This window comes from Podarcis pityusensis (genome assembly GCF_964106645.2).
Source record: "Podarcis pityusensis genome assembly, chromosome: Z".
NCBI classification, from domain to species: Eukaryota; Metazoa; Chordata; class Lepidosauria; order Squamata; family Lacertidae; genus Podarcis; species Podarcis pityusensis.
In genome coordinates, this window is record NC_138044.1 from 3,657,594 (window position 1) to 3,681,239 (window position 23,646).

Consider the following 23,646-nt stretch of genomic DNA (forward strand, 5'->3'; position numbering starts at 1 on the left):
GAAAGGATATGTTAAAAAAATAAAATAAAAATGTATAACAAAAAAAATAAATCCTAATAAAAGTTCAAGAAGTTCAGTCCTAAAAAAAGGTTAACAACTCTGGTCAGCCCTCACACATGTTTGCTTCATCAAATGTGGCCCTCTTTGAAAAAAGTTTGGGCACCCCTGCCTTAGAGGCTGGAGGTGACTGCCCCTGTGGATCCTGCTGCCTGAGGCAGTCACCTTACCTTGCCTCATGGGTGGGTCTCCCTTGCTGTGATGCTTCTCTCTGGCTCTGGACTGCAGATGATGGTGTGTGTGTTAAACGGCCTCGGCCCAGTATACCTGAAGGAGCGTCTCCACCCCCATCATTCTGCTGGGACGCTGAGGCCCAGCGCCAAGGGCCTTCTGGCAGTTCCCTCCCTGTCAGAAGTGAGGTTGCAGGGAACCAGACAGAGGGCCTTTTTGGTAGTGGCACCTGCCCTGTGGAATGCCCTCCCATAAGATGTCAAAGAGATAAACAACTACCTGACATTCAGAAGACATCTGAAGGTAGCCCTGTTCAGGGAAGTTTTTAATGTGTGACATTTTATTGTATTTTTGGTCTTTGTTGGAAGCTGCCCTGAGTAGCTAGGGAAACCCAGCCAGATGGGCGGGGTAAAGGTAAAGGGACCCCTGACCATTAGGTCCAGTCATGGCCGTTTCTGGGGTTGCGGCGCTCATCTCGCTTTACTGGCCGAGGGAGCTGGTGTACAGCTTCCGGGTCATGTGGCCAGCATGACTAAGCCGCTTCTGGCGATCCAGAGCAGCGCATAGAAACGCCATCTAACCCCGTTTACCTTCCCGCCGGAGTGGTACCTATTTATCTACTTGTACTTTGACGTGCTTTCGAACTGCTAGGTTGGCAGGAGCAGGGACCGAGCAACAGGAGCTCACCCCGTCGCGGGGATTCGAACCGCCGACCTTCTGATCAGCAACCCCAAGGCTCTGTGGTTTAACCCACAGTGCCACCCGTGTCCCCGATGGGCAGGGTACAAATAATAAATTATTATTATTATTATTATTATTATTATTATTATTATTATGTGTGTGTGTGCATGCTCGCCAATGGCCGATCTAGTGCAGCACCCTCTTCTCACAGGGACCAACCAGGTGCCCTTATGGAAACACCGTAAGCAGGACTGGAGCGCAAAATAGCACTCTCCCAACTCGTGGCTTCCAGCAACCGGAATTCCAAAGCATTCAGGCCCTGGGCTGGGGTGGGGGGAATCTCCCTGCCTGAAATTCTGGAGAGCCGCAGACAACATTGAGCTCTATGATTCAACATAAAGCGACTTACTAAAATGTTGGATTTCTCGTCCCCGCCCCCTCCCGTGTCCTGGGCCCGCCCCCTTGGCCCTCTCCTCGCCTCTCCCCTCCCAAACGTCGGTCTTCGCCCCCACCCTGCGCGCCCATAAGTTTTGCAGCCTCCGAGACATGGTTTCTCCCGCGGCCGCGTCTCTTCTCCCATGCGCCCTGCTTCTCCTTCTGCGCTCCGGTTTGGGGGTCTCTACCCCGCCCAATGAGGAGGGGGAGGATGTTGAGAGGACGGGGAGCCCTGCCGGACCGCGGGAGGAGTTTCCAACCGTGGTGTTCGCTATCCTGGCTCGCAACTCCCAGCACTCTCTGCCCCATTACCTGGGGGCCCTGGAGCTCATGGATTACCCCAAAGAGCGCATCTCCATCTGGTAAGGGGCGCAGCAACTTTAAGTTGCGCTGAGCTGACTGGGGTGGGGTGGGGAGGCGGCGGCAAGCGGGGACAGGATGGAGTTTTGGGGGTTCCCCCTTCCCAGCCCAATTTGGGATTGGTTCGAGACGCCCTAGAAAAGTGTTTATGAGCGTGAGGGTTAGTTGTGGGGGGAACCTAGTTAATTTTGGGTGGTGGTAGGTATCGCCAGTTGTAGTGTTAGTGAAGGTTTGTAGGGGCTTGAACCTTGGGCAGGCCGTGCAAAGGTGTGCCTCAGGACCTCAGGTTGGGGGTTACGTGGGGGGAGGGTGCATAGCTGTCAACTTTTCCCTTTTCTTGCGAGGAACCCTATTCGGAATAAGGAAATTTCCCTTTAAAAAAGGAAAACGTTGGCAGCTATAGGAGGGTGTCTAGGGAGGAGCAGGTCCTCAGAGGCTGCCGCCGTGCAGGGCATAGTTTTGGAGTATATAGGGGAGCGTGATTTGGGGCGAGCCCTGAATACTTCTGGTGTCTAGTGTGGGGGCACAGTAGCATGTACATTTCTGGAAGTCTTCTTTGGGGTGCCTGAACAAGGAGTGCTGAGTTTTGCACGGTATCTGGACTGTCTCCTAGAGTGTTAGTTTGTTGTTGCTGCTACTTGTGTTGACGTGTTGTTGTTGTTTTCGCAGGGCCAGCTGCCCATTTTCAGGGCTGACCTGGCCATGATCCTTCCAGACCCAATGGGATATAATGGAGCTGTTGTTGTGTTGATCAGAGGTGAGGAACATGTAGCATAGCTGTCAACTTCTCCCTTTTCTTGCGAGGAATCCTATTCAGAATAAGGGAATTTCCCTTAAAAAAAGGGAAACGTTGACAGCTATGACATGTAGCCCTCCAGTTGCTGAGGCCTCCAACATCTGAAAGGCTACATAGATGTTACTCCTATGATGCAGATCAGTGGGGAGAGCTGGTGCCCTCTTGGAAGACCTCATTTTATAGAGGTGGGCACTGATGAGGTCAGGAAATTGTTGCCGAATGCATCCCCCAATACATGTTTTCTCTTTAATGTACCCCTTCCCTCTTTTAGGAGGGAAACCTCCCGTTGGAAGGAACAAAAGTTCTAGAAGTTTTTTGTGTACATATAAGCGCTCTCTAAGGATACACAGGGGTGGTTGTAATCAAAAGTGTTTGTAATGCTTTGGGCTATGTTGACATGCTAGGACAGGGACAGGGTTCCTGTAGCCTTCCAGATGCTGCTGAACTCCAGCTCCCATAAGCCTTTGCTACTGTGGCCAGGGATGGTGGGAGTTGTAGGCCAGCAACATCCAGGTGACCACAGTTTCCTCATCCCAGGGCTAGAATGGCAAGTTTTTTAGTTACACTGGAGCTTCGGGAGAAAGAGCGGCAGGAACCACACCAACATTTTAGGGTGGAGGCTCCTGTGGCAGGAATAAGAAACCTGTGGTCCTCTGGGTGCGGTTGGACTCCAGTTCCCATGAGTTCCTGCCAGCATGGCCAGTGGGCGGAGCTGTGATGGGAGTTTGCATCCAGCGTAATACCTGCAAGGCTACACATTTGGGAAGGCTGGGGGTCCTAAGAGGGGTAGCAGATCCTGAGGAGTGGCTGCTTCCCTTCACCTCTACCTCAGGGGTGGGGTAAACAGATAAACAAATGGAATAAAATGTAGCATGACCACTGCTCCATAAAGGCTGAAAGCAGCTATAATGAATTACAGAGGATCGTTAAGACACATAGCATGGAAGATTTGGAAGTCTCTCCAAATATGTCTCTGTGTCTGTGGTGGTCTTTAGGCTTTATAACTTTAAAAAGTACGTTTCTAGTCTCTAGTCCTTATGGAGGCTACAGAAAGCTGTTTCAGCAGTGCATGCTGGCACTGGGTTGAACATGAAAACTTGCCTTTGGCCAGCAAGTGTGACTTTTCTTACTGTTTCTGTCTCTTCTCATGGTGTTCCTGCCTATTCTGGTCTAATTTTTCCTTGGTCACTTACAGTTGGCATGTCAGTTTTTTCTGCCAGCCGGGTAGTCCATATCCATGCAGACCATGAGTCAAGTGACAGGCAGGTCTCCTGTTTTCCAACTCCTAGTTATTCCTTGTGGTCCTCTGGCTTTTGTAGGACTCCAGCTCTTCCCTCCAACCCCAAAAGCCTGCATGGCCAAGCGCCAGGGATGATGGCAGCTGTAGTCCAACAACATCTGGAAGGTCACATGTCCCCCACCCCACCCCTCTTGAATGGCATCCAGAGAGCCCTCCGTGTTGCCTGCCTTTTTATTTCCCACCCCCTACTGCCCCATTTCCCTAACCTTGCTGGGACTGCTCCGCTCCAGCCTCCCACCCCATGTTTCAGTACTCTGCAGAGACAACAGAATTCCCTCCCTTTCTGTTCCAAAGCTTCTCCGCCTCAGGCGTGTTTTATAGCCTATTCTACGATCTTGTAGGAAACCTTACCCTGGTAGTATAAATCTTCTTTTTTAAGAGCTCATGAGCTGTTTTCCATCTGCTGTCTCTGTTAAACTGATGCACAAACCTCTTAATGATGTCTCAGTCCAGTTCGGGAGAGACGGCATCCTAGACCTGCAATTTAATCTGCTATATATTAGCATCTGTTCTTTCTTTTAAACCAAGTTAATTTTCCTCGAGTTTCGTTCTTGGACCTGTGGCTCTTGGCTTGTTCAACACTGCTGGAGGGAGTCTGTGTGGCAGGGCAGAGAGAACTCCCTTTCTGGGATTCCTGTAGCGCATGCAGATGGAAGTCTGTTTTTTCAGATCCATGAAGTGTACAGTGGTACCTCAGGTTACAGACGCTTCAGGTTACAGATGCTTCAGGTTACAGGCTCTGCTAACCCAGAAATAGTACCTCAGGTTAAGAACTTTGCTTCAGGATGAGAACAGAAATCACACGGTGGCAGTGGGAGGCCCCATTAGCTAAAGTGGTACCTCAGGTTAAAAACAGTTTCAGGTTAAGAACGGACCTCCGGAACGAATTAAGTTCTTAACCCGAGGTACCACTGTAATCCTAAATTTGCAAATGTATATACCAGCATGGTTGGCAAGAGAGAAGCGAGAGGATTGAGGTTGCAGGGAAACAATATGGCAAGGACTCTGGACCACAAAAGCGTCTGTCTTAATAAATTTGTGCCACAAGACTCTGGTGATTTTTCTCCTTTGTCTTTTTGCTGCGGTGAACTGACAACACTCCCCTTCTGGAAACCGATCTAGGGAAGCAGACTCATGGGTCCTTCTTTGGATACCACACACCTTCCTTTGTTTTGGGGACATTTCACTACCTTGAGATACATTGGGGTTTGTTTCGAGATTGGAAAAAGTTTCCCAAATTGTCTGCATACATTTCTTTCTGAGTTAGGAACTGAAGCAGTCTTGCCATATACCACTGGCTCTGCTGTGGCTGCGCTGGGGGCTTCTGAGCCCTGTTCAGAGTGCTGCTTTTTATTCATCAGGAAATAAGGATTTGTTTTTAATTATGTAGCATGAGGCTTTATATGCAATGTTTAATTTTTTTTGGTAAATGAATTCCATTAATCCATTCACAATGTCATGCTCTTCCAGAGGTTTCCGTAAGATTATTTGGGGCAGTTTTTCTAATGAGAGGATATTATCACAGATGCTTGTTTTTGCAGTTCTCAAAAGTGTGAATTTGTGTCTGCAGGGATAACATGCCTTTCCTTCACAGGAAAAATGTTATAAAATAAACATACAGAGTTGAGGGGAAAAACCTTAATCCCATTGTTCCTTTGCAAATTTATATACACAGAACCAGTAATTTTTGATATAACTGTAAAATTTATTATTCCACAAATGAAATCTTCATCTGGTTGTAAATATTAAGATTATACCAGCAAGAATGAGTCTTTCTGTAAAAATAATGATTTAAATCAAGTCTTACTGACTAGTGATTTAAATCGTGATTTAAATCGTGTTTTAAACCAATTTGATTTAAATCAAATCCACCCTGCTTCATCATGTCATTGGGTGACCCACTTGGGGCTTGCAGATTAATTCACACTGGCTTCGATTCCTGCTTTAGGATGTGCCCAATATAAGCCCTACTTGCCAAGGAGCAATATGGAGCACATTTAAGGCATGGGCAATGGTCAGGGATGATAGGCGTTATAGACCAGTGGAAAGCCACAGATCCTCCAATCTCTGCTTTGGAAGGTCTGTTAAAAAGTGCCCATGCCAGCTAGTGCAAGTTTTGGCGAAGAATACATGCCACTAGCTATAAATATGCTCAGAGATGATGTGCTGGCATAGCCATGCTCTAGTCAGGAGCCCTTTGGGAAATTAACATGTAATTTTCAAGAACTGACTGGGTTGCAATAGTGTCTAAATTGCAGATTTCCTAGCCAGCACTGAGAGGACCTTGCAGTAGATGAGAGGGTTTGTCAGCTTTCAAGTCCAGGTTGCCTTTATTCTAACTCAAAATTTTAAAAAAAGGGTAAACCCACACTGATCTGGCAGGTTTTCCGTTTTTTGTTCCCAAATGTTCAAGTGGAGAATGGAATGGAGTGTGCTGGAAGAGGGCATGGCTGGCTGGCCCCCCCGAATAGGAGCCTTCCACATTGCAGGTCCCACTTGCATCATGCCTGCCATCCCAGGGTATCAAATATACACAGGCTATAAACACACCAATAATGTGTATAATTAAATTGGCTTATGTGGCATTAAGCTGTTGCACTCCAGCTAGCTACAGTTCTAGTAGGTTTTTCTGCTGACATAAAGTGCCGATGTTTTGTGCATGGCAAATAGCAGCTGGACAAACCAATTGAAAGGCTACAAGCAGCCTTGGATTTCTAGTTGCAAACCACCACCACCTCTTTGCTCTTTCTGCCAGCTTTTGGGTAAAATTGGCTAACGGTGAATTGAGGAGGAACAGATCCCTCACTTGCAATTTGGATCCTCAGGTGCGCCACTGACCACAATGTGGACAACACAACAGAAATACTGCATGAGTGGCTGACTGCAGTGGAAGGCCACTACCGGCACATTGAGTGGAGATCCGTAGATGAGCCCAGGTAAGTTTGGAATACTCGTGCCGACCTACTTGAATTTCATAAATAATTGAGAAGCATGCATAGGTTAGGAATTAAAGAAGATCACGGTGGATTTGGATACCCAGAAACAATTGCAGTACTTCTTAGAAGGTTGATGTGGTACAGCTGTAACTTTGTGGAAAAGTCAATAGGAAGATCTGCGTTCAGAGGCAATGTGAGTTGCTGTAGGAACAACTGTTGGTAGAATGCCTTCAGACCCTCTTAAGGAACATAAATGGAGCCTTGAAGCCAGATCAGGCCTAGGGGGACTGTGCACCATGCTGCAACATTTTGTTGCCATTCCCCCATGCTCATACGCTATGATCCCTTTTTAGGGTAGAGAACTTGAGTTGGTTTATTCACGGGGATGTTCCCATCTACAGAATTCTCTAATTCCCTCCAGTGAACCATTAAATGTGCTTCTGTGTTTCTTGGAACTACAGTATGGAAGGGCTGTGCTAACCTGAAGGCTTGCATAAAATAGGCGCTTCAGCGCAAAGGAAAGGGGAGAGGGACAGGCCTTGCACTCTCTGCTTACCATCTTGCCTCTTGCAGCTCTTATCCTGACGAACATGGGCCCAAACACTGGAGCGACGCACGCTTTGAGCACGTAATGAGGCTCAAACAGGAAGCTCTGAGCTTTGCCCGATCTGAGCGGGCCGATTACATTTTGGTAAGTCAGTCTGATCATCTGGAGGTGGGAAAATGTCCAACGCGTGTCTCCTCCATTCTGTCCACGCCAGAAGACACTTTTGGGTGGACCTGATTCTCAACTACCTCAGCCTTCCTCAACATGGTGCTCTACAAATGCTGCTGCCACAATTTATTTATTTACTTATCATGCTTATTTGTTGCTTGTTATCCGGAAGGTCTCCAAGAGACTTACAGTAGAGAAAGACATATGTATGCACATACATAATACCCTGAGGGAGGGAGGGCAAGATCATATAATATGTTAATATTTCACATAATGTACAACTTTGTAAAATGGAAGCAACATGCCAGCTGCATAAATGGTAGTGAACAACTTTAGCAATATTCATACAATCTCTCTCTTTCTTTATTAAGGTTCAGAGACCCAACAAATCGTTACAAAGAAATACACAATTCATACAGCCTACCCTCCAGGTTAAACAAGCATTTTGTTCAGAATATAGGGATCATTGGTTCTTGCAACCACCAATAAAAACTTTGCCACTGCTAATGTTGTAGCATTTGTCCGGTCTTCCAATAGGAACCTGACATGGTGAGCCTCTGATTTTCCTGGGAAAGGTACCAGCAAGGGTAGTATCAGTTCAGCCTGGCTTGATATTCATACAATTAAAGCAATACTCCTAGCCACTAATTAGCAGATAAATGAAACCTGACCTTTGGTCATAGTGGCTACTGGAGCTGATGAGAGATGGAGTCCAGGTTGTGGGGTGGGGTGGGGGCTCCTGTGTCACCTTATTTCCTTCCCTCTCAAACCAAGGGCGTCCCACACCCTGCTTTCTTCCTCGTCACCTGCCCACAGACACCTTCCTTCCTTAGTTTTCTTCAAATGTACATCTTGCCTCACACCTTCCAACCTTGACTGCTTGGTGCTCCTCTGCTTGGGGCATTTTTAAATCCACTGGAGCACTTGGTGAGATTTTTCTATCCATGCAGGCTATTTTGCAGTTCAGTTGTGCCTGCCAGGCTCCCTCAGGGGTGGGGTTTAGTTTCCAGACATGGTTTCAGTCAAGATAAAAGTGTGCACTTTTAATTCTGTCCCCAGTTCACAGACACAGACAGCATCTTGACAAATGACCAGACTCTGAAGTTCCTCATTGCACAAAACAAATCTGTTGTTGCTCCCATGCTGGATTCTCAGACCTATTACTCCAACTTCTGGTGTGGAATTACTCCTCAGGTAAGCCTGTTTGGTGGAGGTGCTTGAGCAGATTTGCAGAATTTATTTATTGCACGAGCAGGAAATCTGTGGCCCTCCAGGTAATGTAGGGCAGTGCCCAGGGGTGATGGGAGTCATTGCTCAACATCTGGAGGACCACAGGTGCACTACAAAGAGACAACAGAGTCAATTCAGCAAGTGAAAATGCATGCACCATCAGAGCAATATAAAAGCAAATATATATCATAAATACAGCCAGGCTTCGACTGAAGTCACCCACTATTTGTTCTTCTGGAAACAACTGAAGACATTTTTATTTCTACAGACATTTTTGTTTCAAAGCCTGTTTAAGTTGTTCTTATTTTTGCAACGTTTTAAAACTATTCTAAAAAAATTATGTCTACTGTGAATAGGACTTAGTTGGACATAACCCTATGTGTGTATGGCATGCTTGAAAGAAAACTGGGATGGGGCCAAACCTGCCTCCTGGGGAAGGGAGTTTCATAGGTGAGGAGCCACCACCCAAAAGGCTCTGCCTCCTATTCCCACCTGCTTGATTGGCAGGTCTGCAAGAAGGGGGTCTCTATAGCAGGCTCGTATGGGTGCAAGTGGTCCATGGAATAACTTGGCCCCGGAGTATTTAGGTCTTCAAAGGTAAAAACCAACACTTTGCATTGTGTACAGTTGATGTAAACCTAGTATGCTCTAAACATTGAGCTCCCTCCAACATACGGACCTCTGCGTTCTGCACCAGCTGAAGCTTCTGGACCACTGGATCATGGCAGTACATCCTTAGTGTTCCTTCCGCACTTGCCGCTCTCCACTTACCTTTCCCCAAAGGCACAGCCCTGCTTGAAATTCCTTCAGGCCTGTTGGGTGACTGCTGAGGGTCATAGACACACAGTAGGCAGAGCCAGAACAAACGAGAGGTGGAGGTAGGTCATTATAGTTTTGCCCCAAGCGTTGCATTCAGTGCTAGTCCTACTCAGAGTAGGTCCACTAAAGGCAGTGTATATTTTATTTGTTTGTTTATTTATTAAATTTGTATACCACCCTATAACCATAGAGCTCGGAGCGGTTCACAACATAAAGTCACAATATAAAAAAACACAGAATACATAATAAAAACAAAGACAACCCAATAATCCACAACACATTTAAAATGACATCAGATGTCAATTTAGCCAAAGGCCTGGTATAAGAGGAACGTTTTTGCCTGGCGCCTAAAGGTGTATCAGGAATGCACCAGCCGAACCTCCCTGAGGAGAGCGTTACACAAATGGAGAGCCACTGCAGAGAAGGCCCTGTTCTCATGTTGCCACCCTCTACACCCCTTGTGGAGGAGGCACATGAAGAAGGGCCTTAGAGGATGATCTCAGGGTCCGGGTAGGTTCAAATGGAAGGAGACATTCTTTGAGGTATTGCGGTCCTGAGCCGTTTAAGGCTTTATAGGTCAAAACCAGCACTTTGCATTGGGCCCAGAAACCAATTGGCACCCCTTGAAATTCATCGGTTATAATAGCAGAGTCAATATCACAGTGGCACATTAATTTTCATGGGTCTGCTCTGAGTAGGATTTGGTTGGATACAACTCTAAGGAGGATAAACAGGCAATGCTGCCCCCCATCCCCGACCCCCGGGCTAATTTTAAGTAAGATGCAGGTGGTGGGTTTGGCGGCTGTGATTGGTAGACAAGCCTCCATTGCTGCAGGACCTTTCGTGTTTAGAGTTATGGTTTCCTAATTGGGTGGCAGACAGTTCTTGGCGCGGCACTGGGCTATTTTGGGTTATGATACTCTGTCGCACGTTCCAGGGTTACTACCGTAGGACAGCAGACTACTTCCCCACCAAGAACAGGCAGCGGGTCGGGTGCTTTGCTGTCTCCATGGTCTACGCCGCCTTCTTGATTGATCTGCGGAAGGACGACACTGCTGACCTGGCCTTTCACCCACCCCATCCCAGCTATACCTGGCCATTTGATGACATAATTGTTTTTGCGTACTCCTGCCAAACTGCAGGTGAGAGTGAGGAAGGAAAAGGGGGAGGCAGACTATCATGGCGAGCAATTGTATAGAGTTTCCACATGTCCAGAAAGTGCTTGATAATACAGTGGACCCTCGAGTTATGTACCGCTCTGGATACATAACTTTCGGGTTGTGAACGCAGCAAACCCGGAAATGTATACAGTGGTACCTCTGGTTGTGAACGGGATCCATTCCGGAGCCCCATTCGCAACATAAACAGAACGCAACCCGCATCTGTGCGGGTCGTGATTCACCGCTTCTGCGCATGCACGTGACGTCATTTTGAGCATCTGCACATGTGTGAGCGGCGAAACTTGGAAGTAACCCTTTCCAGTACTTCCAGGTCGCCACGGGAAGCAACCTGAAAAGACGTAACCTGAACTGAACGTGACAAGAGGTATGACTGTCCTTCCAGGTTTCGCCGCATGCGCAGAAGCGCTCTGTGCACCGCGCACGTGCGTGGAAGTGGTGCCTCCGATTACGGACTTTTCAGGTTATGTATGGACCCCTGGAACGAATTTAATTCGTATCCAGAGGGTCCACTGTAATAAGAGCCCTACTTTTCAGACCAGATGCCCTTCTAGTCCAGAGGTACCTGTGGCCAACCGGGTGCCTCTGGGAAGCCCCTCAAACAGCATGAAAGCATCAGCCCTTTTCTGTTCCCCCCTCCCTGAAGCTCGTGTTTAGCATTATACTGCTACTGGACATTGAGGCTCCATTTCACCCTGATTTTTTTCTAATGTTTGATTCAAACTGGAGCAAGCAAAAAAGGGAGATGGACAGCCCATGCTCTGTCTACCAAGGTGTGCAGAAGAGCACGGCGGTCAGGTGTGGCACTGGGCGGAGCAAAGGAATTCCACTGTCAAGGAGCCTGTGCTGGCGATGTGGCAATTGTTTGGACTTTATCTTAAATGCTCGTTTACAGAACCATAGAATTGTCAAGCAGCATATTTTTAAGTTATTATTCTGTTTCCTGTGCAGGAGCCCAGATGTACTTATGTAACCAGCATCAGTTTGGATATATCAATGTCCCTGTGAAATCTCACCAGACGCTGGAGGATGAAAGCATCAACTTTGTGCACCTGATCCTGGAGGCAATGGGTGAGTTAATACTGCCCTAGCCCACCAGAGAATCTTTCTTGGGGGTTATTGTAGGGTATTTTTCTTCCTGGCTGCGGGACCTTGATAGGCCTACACTTGATGGCATGTACCCAGTGCTTGCTCTACTCAGAGCAAACCCATTGCAATTAATGTCCATGACTAAAGGAGTTTCCAGACCCTCACTATTTCCAGGTGGGATTCAGTCACGTGCTGGCAAATTCAGGCTGCATAATCAAATTCCATTGGGAGGGCGTGTGCTGCAAACCTGCTTCCCCAAAAGATCAGACTTTTTGGTGGTAAGGAAAGTGAGGGATCGCATTTGCTTTGGTGCAACAGCGTCTAACCTCCCTGCAAACAAATGGGGATGAATGCTCAGTAAGCAGGTTGTCTGGAAGCACCACAAGTTGTGCCCATTAATTTTAGTAGGTCTGCTCTGAGTAGAATTTTGTTGGATATGGCCCCCTATCTTTCTCTGGTTTACCTGAGAAAGATAGGTTTGAGCATATTATGCCAATTCTGGTCCAATTCAAAGTGCTGGTTTTGACCTATAAAGCCTTAAATGGCTCAGAACCACAATACACCAAAGACCACTTATCTCCATATGACCCTACCCGGACCCTGAGATCATCGTCTGAAACCCTTCATCATGTTCTTCCTCCATGAGCGGTCCAGAGGGGGCAACACGAGAACAGACTTTTCTGCAGTGGCCCCCCATTTCTGAAATGCTCTCCCCAAGGAGGCTCACTTGGTGCCTTCATTATACACCTTTAGGCACCAGGTAAAAACCTTCCTCTTCTACCAGGCCTTTGGCTGATTGACATCTGATGTCATTTTAAATGTGTTGTGGAAGGGGGGATTACTGGGTTGTCTTTGTTTTTGCTCTTATTATGTATTATGTGTTTTTTATATTGTGATTTTATGTTGTGAACTGCCATGAGATCTGTGGGCATAGGATGGTACACAAATTTAATTAATAATAATATTAATAACTTAACCTTCTCAAGCTCAAGGGAAATTAGAACCAAAGAGCTGGAGAGAGCTTTGTAGGCCATTTTGTCTGTCTCCTGCTTGATGCAAGAAATCCAAACCTGGAACCGTTTCTCCCTCTTCATTTACTACTACTTATAATTAATAATGCTAATAATTAACAACAACAACAACACAATGGAAGCCCTATTATAAGCAATTCAAAGAGGGAAGGGGAGAAAGTTTTGGGAGCTGGTTTAGAGTTATTGGCAGAATACACCAGCAAAATAACAGCAAGCTGTTTATGGAACTCACTTGCTTAAGAGTACAGTACAGTGGTACCTCGGTTTACAAACTTAATCCGTTCCAGAAGTCTGTTCTTAAACCAAAACCGTTCTTAAACTGAGGTGCGCTTTCCCTAATGAGGCCTCCTGCCGCCGGTGCCCTTCCACCATTTGGATTCCATTCTTAGACTGAGGTAAAGTTCTCAAACCGGGACACTACTTCCGGTTTTGCGGAGTTCGTAAACCGAATCATTCGCAAACAGGACTGTTCTTAAACCGAGGTACCACTCTATAGATTAAAAACCTGAGCAGCAACATAGCCTCCTCTTCAAGCTTTACATCTCTCTTGCAGTGGATGGTACCCCAATGTTCCCCTCCAGCCATGTCTACCTCCCACCGAAGCATCCAACCAAAATTGGGTTTGACGAGGTAAGCAAGTCTCTCTCTCTCTCTCTCTCTCTCTCTCTCTCTCTCTCTCTCTCTGTGTGTGTGTGTAAGAGAGAAATTGTCAGCACCTGTGAGGGCTGTGAGTGAGTGAGTGACTGAGTCAGAGTATGCCTGAATGCATGTGATGAATTTTGTGCGTTTTGAGTAAGTGGAATCCTATTTTATGGGGTTTTTTTGAGCTTCATTGTTTTACGTATTCCACTTTAAATTCATTAGTTAATTGCATTTGATTTTCTTTGTAAGCCTGCTTTTGTAATGAAAAGTGGTTTATATAAGTACTCGAAAAAAGGAATTGAACCTTCTGTTTTCCTTTTAGGTTTTCCTCATCAACTTGGCAAGGCGCCCAGACCGTCGGCAGCGCATGCTTAGTTCCCTCTTTGAGTTGGAGATAGAGCCCCTGGTGATTAACGCTGTCGATGGAAGGTGACTGGCTGACGCCTCTTTCTGGGGTGCTTTGTTTTGGTTTTTAGCATGAAATGGGGCTGCTGCAACTGGTGGACCTCTCTGCCACAAGGCTTAGATAGCTTTTTAAAAATGCAAATGTAATAGGAGAAAGGGGAACACATTGAGGCCAAAATATGATGGTGATGATCATTATTATTATTATTTACAGTCATACCTCATGTTACGTTTGCTTCAGGTTACGTTCTTTCAGGTTACGTCCCACAGCAACCCGGAAGTACCAGAAAGGGTTACTTCCGGGTTTCGCCACTCATGCATGCGCAGAAGCGCTCAATTGCGCTTCGCACATGCGCGCAAGCACCAAGTCACACTGTGCACCTGCGCAGATACAATGCTTCAGGTTGCGCTCTTTTCATGTTGTGAACGGGCCTCTGGAACGGATCCCGTTCACAACCAGAGGTACCACTGTAGATAGATTTGAAGGAGCAAGTCCATTCAGGAAACAGCTATCAAGTCCTTCTAGTCGTGATGGATTTACAGAACTTGCAGAACCAGTGTACCATGGAATATCAGTTGTTAGGTGAAGGGCAGTAGTCAGGGTGGGGGAAGCCATTGCCTGCGTGCCTCACTGGTGGGATTCCTGCAGGCATTTGCTTTGGCACTGTGGAAACAGGATGGTGAACAAGATGGGCCTGTGGTCCAGAAGGACCCTCTCCTCATGTTCCTAAATATCCCGGCCTTTCCCTCTGCTGTATGTGAAGCTTCTTTCATCACTAGCTTTAGTCATCTTTGTGAAGATAACCCTTTTTGCCCAGGCTTCCCCTGACCCATAAGATCGGACCCTGCTTTTGCTGAATTCCTCTCTTTTTTGTATAAATACTCCCCCCCCCCCATTTTTTTATTCATTTTATAACATAACTAAACAACACAAACAGAAAATACAAACAGTACGAACAGATTCTTGTCTTACCCTCATTTTTTCTAAACATTGTTAGGTGGGCTTCCCCAAGTCCCCACTATCTGATTTTCATTTTACCTCCTCTTTAGCTGTTTACATATATCATAATTTTTAACCATTTTTTTTTAAATCACGCTTACTTTTACCATAAAAATCTTCACATTTTATCACTTACAAATAATACTATTTTAAAATACACTATCTTCTACTTCTAACCCTACAGCCTATATCCACTTCCAAAGCTATTCTAAGATTTAAATATTAACATATTTTTTCAGATATTCTTTAAATCTTCTTCCACCATCTCTTCTCTAAATACTTTTTAAATGCACTTTGTCTGTTTTTATTATGCTGTTCTTTGTACATGGCTTTCAGAACTTTTAACTAGAAATGCTCCTGAACAAATGCAATAAATCTACTTGCTGTATAGTTGTCTGAACCCCATTGCACCTGAAAGCTGGAGAGAGGAGCACGTGGGCTCCATGCCACCTACAGCTGATGTGAACTGGCGCCCCAACAACACCTGGGGGACCCAAGGCTGGGTGGGATATCTATACGGGGCTGTGTCGCTCCATGCTGCCTGTCCTGGTTCGTGACCTGCGCTCTTGGGAGTGCTGCTTTGCTAACCTCTGTTATCTCCTCTGCCAGTGCCCTAAACAGCAGTGACATCAAGAAACTGGGTGTGGACCTGCTTCCAGGTTATTTTGACCCCTTTTCAGGCAGGACACTCACCAAAGGGGAGGTGGGATGCTTCCTGAGCCACCATCATGTGTGGAATGAGGTAAGGGCTTGGGCTGGGTTGGAGGAAAGGGTCAAGGGCTTGGGTTGGTTCAGTGCAGGGAAGGGCCATTGATGTGGTCAAGCAGAGCCTGCCCATCCGCTTCTCTCTCGTTGGCTACTCAAGATCTGGGGCCAAGCCCTGTGCAATGGTTATATAGGTAGAGCCAGTGTGGTGTAGTGGTTAAGAGCGGTGGCCATGTAATCTGGTGAACCGGGTTCGCTTCCCTGCTCCTCCACCTGCAGCTGCTGGGTGACCTTGGGCCAGTCACACTTCTCTGAAGTCTTTCAGCCCCACTCACCTCACACAGTGTTTGTTGAGGGGGAGGAAGGGAAAAGGAGATTGTTAGCTGCTTTGAGACTCCTTCGGGTAGTGATAAAGCGGGATATCAAATCCAAATTCTTCTTTTAGGTCCAGCTAGGCTCCTACTGTGTCTCTCAGGTCACCTGGTTTGCTGGGCTGAAGAGTAGGGGAGGCGTTTCTGGCTGTTGCTCGACATTGTACAACATAGCAGAGAGTGGGTGGAGAAGTGTCGGGAGGCTTGGGGAGCCCAGTCCTTGCAAATCCTGACACTGGTTGACCTGACCCCCACCTCCCAGATTGACGCATGCATCAGGAATTCATTGCCCTCTCACTTTTGCACTTGGAATCATAGAGCTGAAGATTAGGAAGGGTCCCTGGCAGTCATCTGGTCCAAGCTGCAGCAGCACAGGAGTCAAACTCTTTCCCAATGTTCCAAAGTAGTTCTTTTGTTAGATAACTTATTATTTTTTCATTAATAACAATCCCATGTAAGCCACATTAATACAATATCAAATCACAATACAATTAAAAGAGCCAATTATCCAGTTCCAAATTAAACAATTTTGGGTGACTTCCCGTATTCTGATTATCAGGAGATGGTGTTATTCCTTGATCCTGGCTCCAATCCTCCTAATTAATCCAAGCCTGTGAGCATATGATAAAATTTGCTCTCTGCCCTGCACTTTCCCCAAAAAGGTCTTTTGGATTTCTCAACAAGGTCTACACCAGGGATGCAGAACCTGTGGCTATCTAGATGTTGCTGGACTCTCATCAGCCCCACAGCTAATGGGAGCTGTAGATCTCAGACATCTGAAGAGCAACAGCTTCTCCAGCTCCGAGCTGTGCTGTTATAGCATACACAGCAAGTTCCCTTGGTAAAGATGCTGATGTCCCTTTGCTTGCTGCAGTCCTGGGTGAGCTCTGCGATGGAACTTTAAGGTCTCTTTCACCCATACTCTCTAGCGCTGTTGTTTTCTCCCCCCTTTAGATTGTCGAACGGGGTCTGGAGAAGTCTGTGGTGCTGGAAGATGATGTGCGGTTTGAGGCATATTTCAAGAAGCGAATTTTGCGGCTGATGGATGAACTGGAGCAAGTACAGCTGGATTGGGACCTGATGTATGTTGGGTTAGCTGGTGGGGTTGGGCAGGGTCCTCAGCTGCAAAACAGCCCTAGTTGTTTGGCTACACTTTGGAATGCCAAAATAACTATAGCTCAGTGGCAGTGCACCTGCTTTGCATGCAGAAGGTTTCTCCAGGAAGGTCTGGAAAAGTCTCCTGTTGGAAATCCTGGTGAGCTGCTGCCAGTCAGTGTAGGCAATATTTTGCTTTTTGGCACTAAAGAATATGAAGAAGACCTGCAGAAGGGACCTGGGAAAGACTTAAGAGCCTCGGACATAAGATCTCCAGGTTGATGGACTATATGGATTTGACGGAAAGGACTGGCAGAATCCGAAACCAGGGAGAGGAGATGGTGGATGAAGATGAGAGATTTTAAAGTTTATATATAGAAATATTGCAAAATTAATGAATGATAGAAAAATGGTGGAAAGAAATTTTATGGCTTTAGTAGAAATGTTATAAGGAGTTAAGGATATATGAGTATTTAGTTTTTAATGATAAAAAAATATGTTCAGATATTTATAATAAGACAGAAAATAGAGAAAGATGGAAAGGGTTTGCTGAAACAATTAAATAGAAGTGGAATACAAAAAGGGAGGTGAGAGGAAGTAGAGGAAACAAGGGAATGAAAAATAGAGTATGGAAAGGGTGTGATTTATGTTTTTAAATGGTTATTGTTTTGTTTTGTTTAGGGTTAGGGTTTTGTTTAGTTTAGAGTCTGTGCTTTGCATGCAAAAGTCTCTGGCTCAATCCTAGGCAACTCCAGGTAGGGCTGGGAAAGAGATCCTGACTCTGCCTGAAATACTGCAGAATCACCAGAGGCAATGTTGAACCAGATGCGCCAATAGTCTGAATCATTAGAAAGCTATTTCCTGTATTCACGTTTATTTATTTCATAAAAATTATGCACTTCTTGAGCATAAAGCACCTCAAAGTGGTTTAAAAGAAGGCAAAAGAAAAAATCTAGAAAAAGACCACAACACTGCTTCAAAACATGCAAGAGTTAAAATACTAAAACTGATTAAAATCACCTCAACTTTCCAAGCACCTGGCTAAAAAGGTAAAGGGACCCCTGACCATTAGGTCCAGTCGTGGCCGACTCTGGGGTTGTGGCGCTCATCTCGCTTTACTGGCCAAGGGAGCCGGCGTACAGCTCCCGGGTCATGTGGCCAGCAGGACTAAGCCGCTTCTGGCGAACCAGAGCAGTGCACGGAAACGCCATTTACCTTCCCGCCAGAGTGGTACCTATTTATCTACTTGCACTTTGACGTGCTTTCGAACTGCCAGGTGGGCAGGAGCAGGGACCGAGCAATGGGAGCTCACCCCATCGCGGGGATTTGAACTGCCGACCTTCTGATCGGCAAGTCCTAGGCTCTGTGGTTTAACCCACAGCGCCACCCGCGTCCCTAAGCACCTGGGTAGGCTTGTCTAAACAGGAATGTTTTTAGCAGGTGCCGAAAAGAGCATAGCGAAGGCTTGATCTCAATAGGCAGGGAATTCCCAAGTGCAGGCGCTGCCACACTAAGTGATTGAGTTCTTACAAATGCTGAACAGGTATTATGTGGCACCTGCAAAGTAGTGGCATTTCCAGTGGTTGAAGTGATGGAGTGTGCACATTTGGTGTAAGGTGATCTCGTAGGTTAACTGGTCCCAAGTTGCAAAGGGCTTTATATATTAGCAGAAACACTTGAACTTGGTGCAGTAACAAATCACCAGCCAGTGCAGACCTCTGAGCTAGCAAGGCCTCACTCCTGCCAGCAAACTGTCACCAGCCAGTCCTCTGCACCTGAAGCCAATCTACATCTTCTGGCTGCAGCGCAAAGCTGAGACAGAGCTGCAGCTACAATTGTTTTTACTGTTTTAAATTGTTTTAACTGTTTTTGTTAAACTTGTTGTTGTTGTTTGTTTATATTGAGGGAGGGGAGATGTGTCTGGGAGGAGAGGAGCTGGGGAGACCGGGATCGTATGGTGTGGGAGGTGGGGCAGGCTGGGTAAGTGGCACATGGATAAGGGCCCCTCCTCCAACCTGGGGATTTGTGGTTGTCTGCATGCAAAGCAAGTGTGCTGCCACTGGGCTGTGGATCCTCCCCACCACCCTCAAATGGTGCCACCTTATACTGGGACAGATCAGGGATCTGTCCAGCTTGGAACACTGTGCTTTGACTAGCAGCAGCTCCCTGAGGTCGGTCTGTTAATCTAGGGGTGGGGAACCTTCCAGCCCACCAGCCAGGTTTGGCCTGCCAGGTCTCCTCAGTTCTGCTCAGTTACTATCTCTCTCCGTCCCCATGGGCCTGTTGGGATGCGTCCGGGGAGACGGGGGCATTTGGCAGGCCCCCAGCTGGCTCCAGCCACTGGCCGGCAGCCGGGCAAACTCCGGTTCTCGGAACAGCATTAAAAACTGTGACTCAGGCCACAGAAGCCTTCAAAGCTTAAGCACGCAAGCCAGCAGAGATAAGAACTCTTTGCAACGGAAGAGGCATATGTGCTGTGAGTATTTGCAGGGACCGGGCCCCGCGTGCTGTGAGTATTTGCAGGGACCGGGCCCTGAGTGCTGTGAATATTTGCAGGGACCGGGCCCCGAGTGCTGTGAGTATTTGCAGGGACCAGGCCCCGGGTGCTGTGAGGCATATGTAAGCATATTTACATCATTTTATTCAGCAGCAGACAAAGGAAAACATGTCTGCTTCCCTTCGTGTCCAAGCAAACAGCATAGGCAAAAGCAATATACAAACGGAAGTTCCCAGCAAGCTGTGCTGGAATGTAAACAGACATGTGACATGCAACAATCCACATATCTGTTCCTCTCACGGTGGAACGGAACATCAACATCCTAACAGGGCCAACTTCTGACAGGTTGATGGCACTGCCCGGGGCTAATGTTGGCTTTTGGAGGTGGGAGATGACGATCTGGCTTTCTGGGGCAAAAAGGTTCCCTACTCTTGGTGTAGGCAGAAGGAAATGGGTGAACACTAAAAAGGCCGATTTGTCTTCTTCAGTTACCTGGGCCGGAAGCAAGTGAACGCTGAGGATGAGGAGCTGGTGGAAGATGTACGAAATCTTGTGGTGCCTGGATATTCCTACTGGACGTTAGCTTACATCATCTCACGGCGAGGGGCTCAGAAACTGATTGATGCACAGCCGCTCTCCAAAATCCTCCCTGTGGATGAATTCCTGCCCATCATGTATGACAAGCACCCCAAGTAAGGAGCTTGAAATATTGTGGGTTTGTTTCATTTGGCTTGAAGTTCAGATGTAGTAATAACAGAACAGCAACCTTGCCTTGATGTTCTCATGGAAGCGCTGAAGAAGCACCCTGTCTGTATGGGAAAGTCTGTGGCGGATTTAATGTGTGAGTGGGACCTGCGACAAAATGTTGCAGTGTGGAACACTTGATGGAGGAGAGGGCTGTTAATGGCTAGCCATGGTGGCTATGTTGTGCCTCCACATTCAGAGGCAGTAATGCTTGTGGATTCCAGTTGCTCTTGTGCTCAGGTTTTGCAGGTTTCATACAGGCATCCGGTTGACCACTGTGAGAACAGGATGCTGGACTAGATGGGCCATGGGCCTGATCCAGCCTCAGGGCACTTACTGTATGTTCGTAATGCTTTTCTTCAGGGCCCCTCTAGACCCCATTTTTATTGTGAATTTGTGGTTGTTTGTTTTCATGGTGCTTTGGGGGCAGTTATGCACTATCCCACTTTCAGTTCTGTTCACACCCGCAAAGGTTTCAGGGCAGACATGCTTTGTTTCCGCGTCGCGCAGCTCCCTGCTGATAATCCTGTTACCGTATTTTTCGCTCTATAGGACGCACTTTTTTCCCTTCAAAAATGAAGGGAAAATGTGTGTGCGTCCTATGGAGCGAAGACGCCATAGCCCCGCGACCCTCTCCCGGCTGGAGAGGTGACGGGCGGCTATGGCAAGAGCCTCAATAGCCGCCCGTCACCTCTCCAGCCGGGAGATGGTCGTGGGGGGCTGCTTTAGCCCCGCGCACGCTCTCCCGGCTGGAGAGGTGACGGGCGGCTATGGCAAGAGCCTCAATAGCCGTCCGTCACCTCTCCAGCCGGGAGAGGGTCGCGGGGGCTGCTTTAGCCCTGCGCGCGCTCTCCCGGCTGGAGAGGTGACGGGCGGCTATGGCAGGAGCTTCTATAGCCGCCCGTCACCTCTCCAGCCGGGAGAGCGCGCGCGGGCACCCCGCGACCCTCTCCCGGCTGGAGAGGTGACGGGCGGCTATTGAGGCTCTTGCCATAGCCGCCCGTCACCTCTCCAGCCGGGAGAGGGTCGCAGGGCTGCTGGAGAGGTGATGGGCGGCTATAGAAGCTCCTGCCATAGCCGCCCGTCACCTCTCCAGCCGGGAGAGGGTCGTGGGGGGCTGCTTTAGCCCCGCGCACGCTCTCCCGGCTGGAGAGGTGACGGGCGGCTATGGCAAGAGCCTCAATAGCCGCCCGTCACCTCTCCAGCCAGGAGAGGGTCGCGGGGGGCTGCTTTAGCCCTGCGCGCGCTCTCCCGGCTGGAGAGGTGACGGGCGGCTATTGAGGCTCTTGCCATAGCCGCCCGTCACCTCTCCAGCCGGGAGAGCGCGCGCGGGCACCCCGCGACCCTCTCCCGGCTGGAGAGGTGACCCGCCCGTCACCTCTCCAGCCGGGAGAGCGCGCGCGGGGCTGCTGGAGAGGTGACCGGCGGCTATAGAAGCTCCTGCCATAGCCGCCCGTCACCTCTCCAGCCGGGAGAGCGCGCGTGGGGCTGCTGGAGAGGTGACGGGCGGCTATAGAAGCTCCTGCCATAGCCGCCCGTCACCTCTCCAGCCGGGAGAGCGCGCGTGGGGCTGCTGGAGAGGTGACGGGCGGCTATAGAAGCTCCTGCCATAGCCGCCCGTCACCTCTCCAGCCGGGAGAGGGTCGCGGGGGGCTGCTTTAGCCCCGCGCGCGCTCTCCCGGCTGGAGAGGTGACGGGCGGCTATGGCAAGAGCCTCAATAGCCGCCCGTCACCTCTCCAGCCAGGAGAGGGTCGCGGGGGGCTGCTTTAGCCCTGCGCGCGCTCTCCCGGCTGGAGAGGTGACGGGCGGCTATGGCAGGAGCTTCTATAGCCGCCCGTCACCTCTCCAGCCGGGAGAGCGCGCGCGGGCACCCCGCGACCCTCTCCCGGCTGGAGAGGTGACGGGCGGCTATTGAGGCTCTTGCCATAGCCGCCCGTCACCTCTCCAGCCGGGAGAGCGCGCGCGGGGCTGCTGGAGAGGTGACCGGCGGCTATAGAAGCTCCTGCCATAGCCGCCCGTCACCTCTCCAGCCGGGAGAGGGTCGCGGGGGGCTGCTTTAGCCCCGCGCGCGCTCTCCCGGCTGGAGAGGTGACGGGCGGCTATGGCAAGAGCCTCAATAGCCGCCCGTCACCTCTCCAGCCAGGAGAGGGTCGCGGGGGGCTGCTTTAGCCCTGCGCGCGCTCTCCCGGCTGGAGAGGTGACGGGCGGCTATGGCAGGAGCTTCTATAGCCGCCCGTCACCTCTCCAGCCGGGAGAGCGCGCGCGGGCACCCCGCGACCCTCTCCCGGCTGGAGAGGTGACGGGCGGCTATTGAGGCTCTTGCCATAGCCGCCCGTCACCTCTCCAGCCGGGAGAGCGCGCGCGGGGCTGCTGGAGAGGTGACCGGCGGCTATAGAAGCTCCTGCCATAGCCGCCCGTCACCTCTCCAGCCGGGAGAGGGTCGCGGGGGGCTGCTTTAGCCCCGCGCGCGCTCTCCCGGCTGGAGAGGTGACGGGCGGCTATGGCAGGAGCCTCTCTGCTGCGCCTTTCCGCTGCTCCCTGACCTGCTCTTTGGGGCTGGTGGTGGGCTTCCCCCCGCCAGCCCCAAAGAGCAGGTCGAAATGAACCTGAAGCCTGGAGAGCGAGAGGGGTCAGTGCACACCGCCCCCTCTCGCTCTCCAGGCTTCCAAGGTAGCCGCCTGAACGCACCTTAAACGGCACCTTGTTTTAGAGCGGGAAAACAAGAGGGGGAAAGTTCTCCCCCTCTCTGCGCAGCGCCTCCTGCCACTTCGCTGAAGGGGCGCTGGGCAGAGAGGGGGAGAAATTTTTTTTCTTGTTCTCCCCCCTCTAAAACAAAGTGCGTCCTATTGTCCGGTGCGTCCTATGGTGCGAAAAATACGGTAACTTTCTATACCACAAATACTCCTTTTGTTGTGCTGCAGTGCAAAAGCTTAGTAATCCAGAGGGCAATAAAGCAGCAACATAGGAGGAAGTATCTCAAAACAGCTAATGACGGGGAAGGATGTGTGGACGGTCCAGTACAAATCCACAGCTATTGTACTCTTGTTGCACCAGTGATGTGGCAGTATATGTCTGGGAAAACCAAACAAGCACCAACCAGTCAGGGGTGGGAGGCTAAATCTCTAATAATAATAATAATAATAATAATAATAATAATAATAATAATTGTACCCTGCCCATCTTATTGGGTTTCCCCAGCCACTCCGGGCGGCTTCCACAAAGACCAAAAATACACTAATATATCATACATTAAAAACTTCCCTGAACAGGGCTGCCTTCAGATATCTTCTAAATGTCAGGTAGTTATTTTTCTCTTTGACATCTGATGGGAGGGTGTTCCACAGGGCAGGCGCCACTACCAAGAAGGCCCTCTGCCTGGTTCCCTGTA

The 23,646-nt window shown here is 48.8% G+C and overlaps 1 protein-coding gene across 2 annotated transcripts in view; it reads left to right on the top strand.

Moving 5' to 3' along the window:
• The first annotated feature begins 1,382 nt into the window (after nt 1-1,382).
• The window catches only part of CERCAM (cerebral endothelial cell adhesion molecule), a 32,949-nt gene continuing 10,685 nt past the window's right edge, over nt 1,383-23,646 (top strand). Inside the window, exons 1-11 of one of the 2 annotated variants that reach the window (XR_013981718.1) lie at nt 1,383-1,706; nt 6,626-6,736; nt 7,310-7,427; nt 8,511-8,645; nt 10,438-10,642; nt 11,630-11,749; nt 13,352-13,428; nt 13,763-13,869; nt 15,455-15,587; nt 16,876-17,003; nt 20,002-20,205. Coding sequence is in view for 1 of the 2 variants with exons in the window: in XM_080990922.1 (XP_080847048.1) it covers nt 1,456-1,706; nt 6,626-6,736; nt 7,310-7,427; nt 8,511-8,645; nt 10,438-10,642; nt 11,630-11,749; nt 13,352-13,428; nt 13,763-13,869; nt 15,455-15,587; nt 16,876-17,003; nt 20,002-20,205 (1,589 nt within the window). In the remaining variant the exon portion in view is untranslated. The remainder of the gene's footprint in view (nt 1,707-6,625; nt 6,737-7,309; nt 7,428-8,510; nt 8,646-10,437; nt 10,643-11,629; nt 11,750-13,351; nt 13,429-13,762; nt 13,870-15,454; nt 15,588-16,875; nt 17,004-20,001; nt 20,206-23,646) is intronic. The other variant, XM_080990922.1, reaches the window with a different exon arrangement.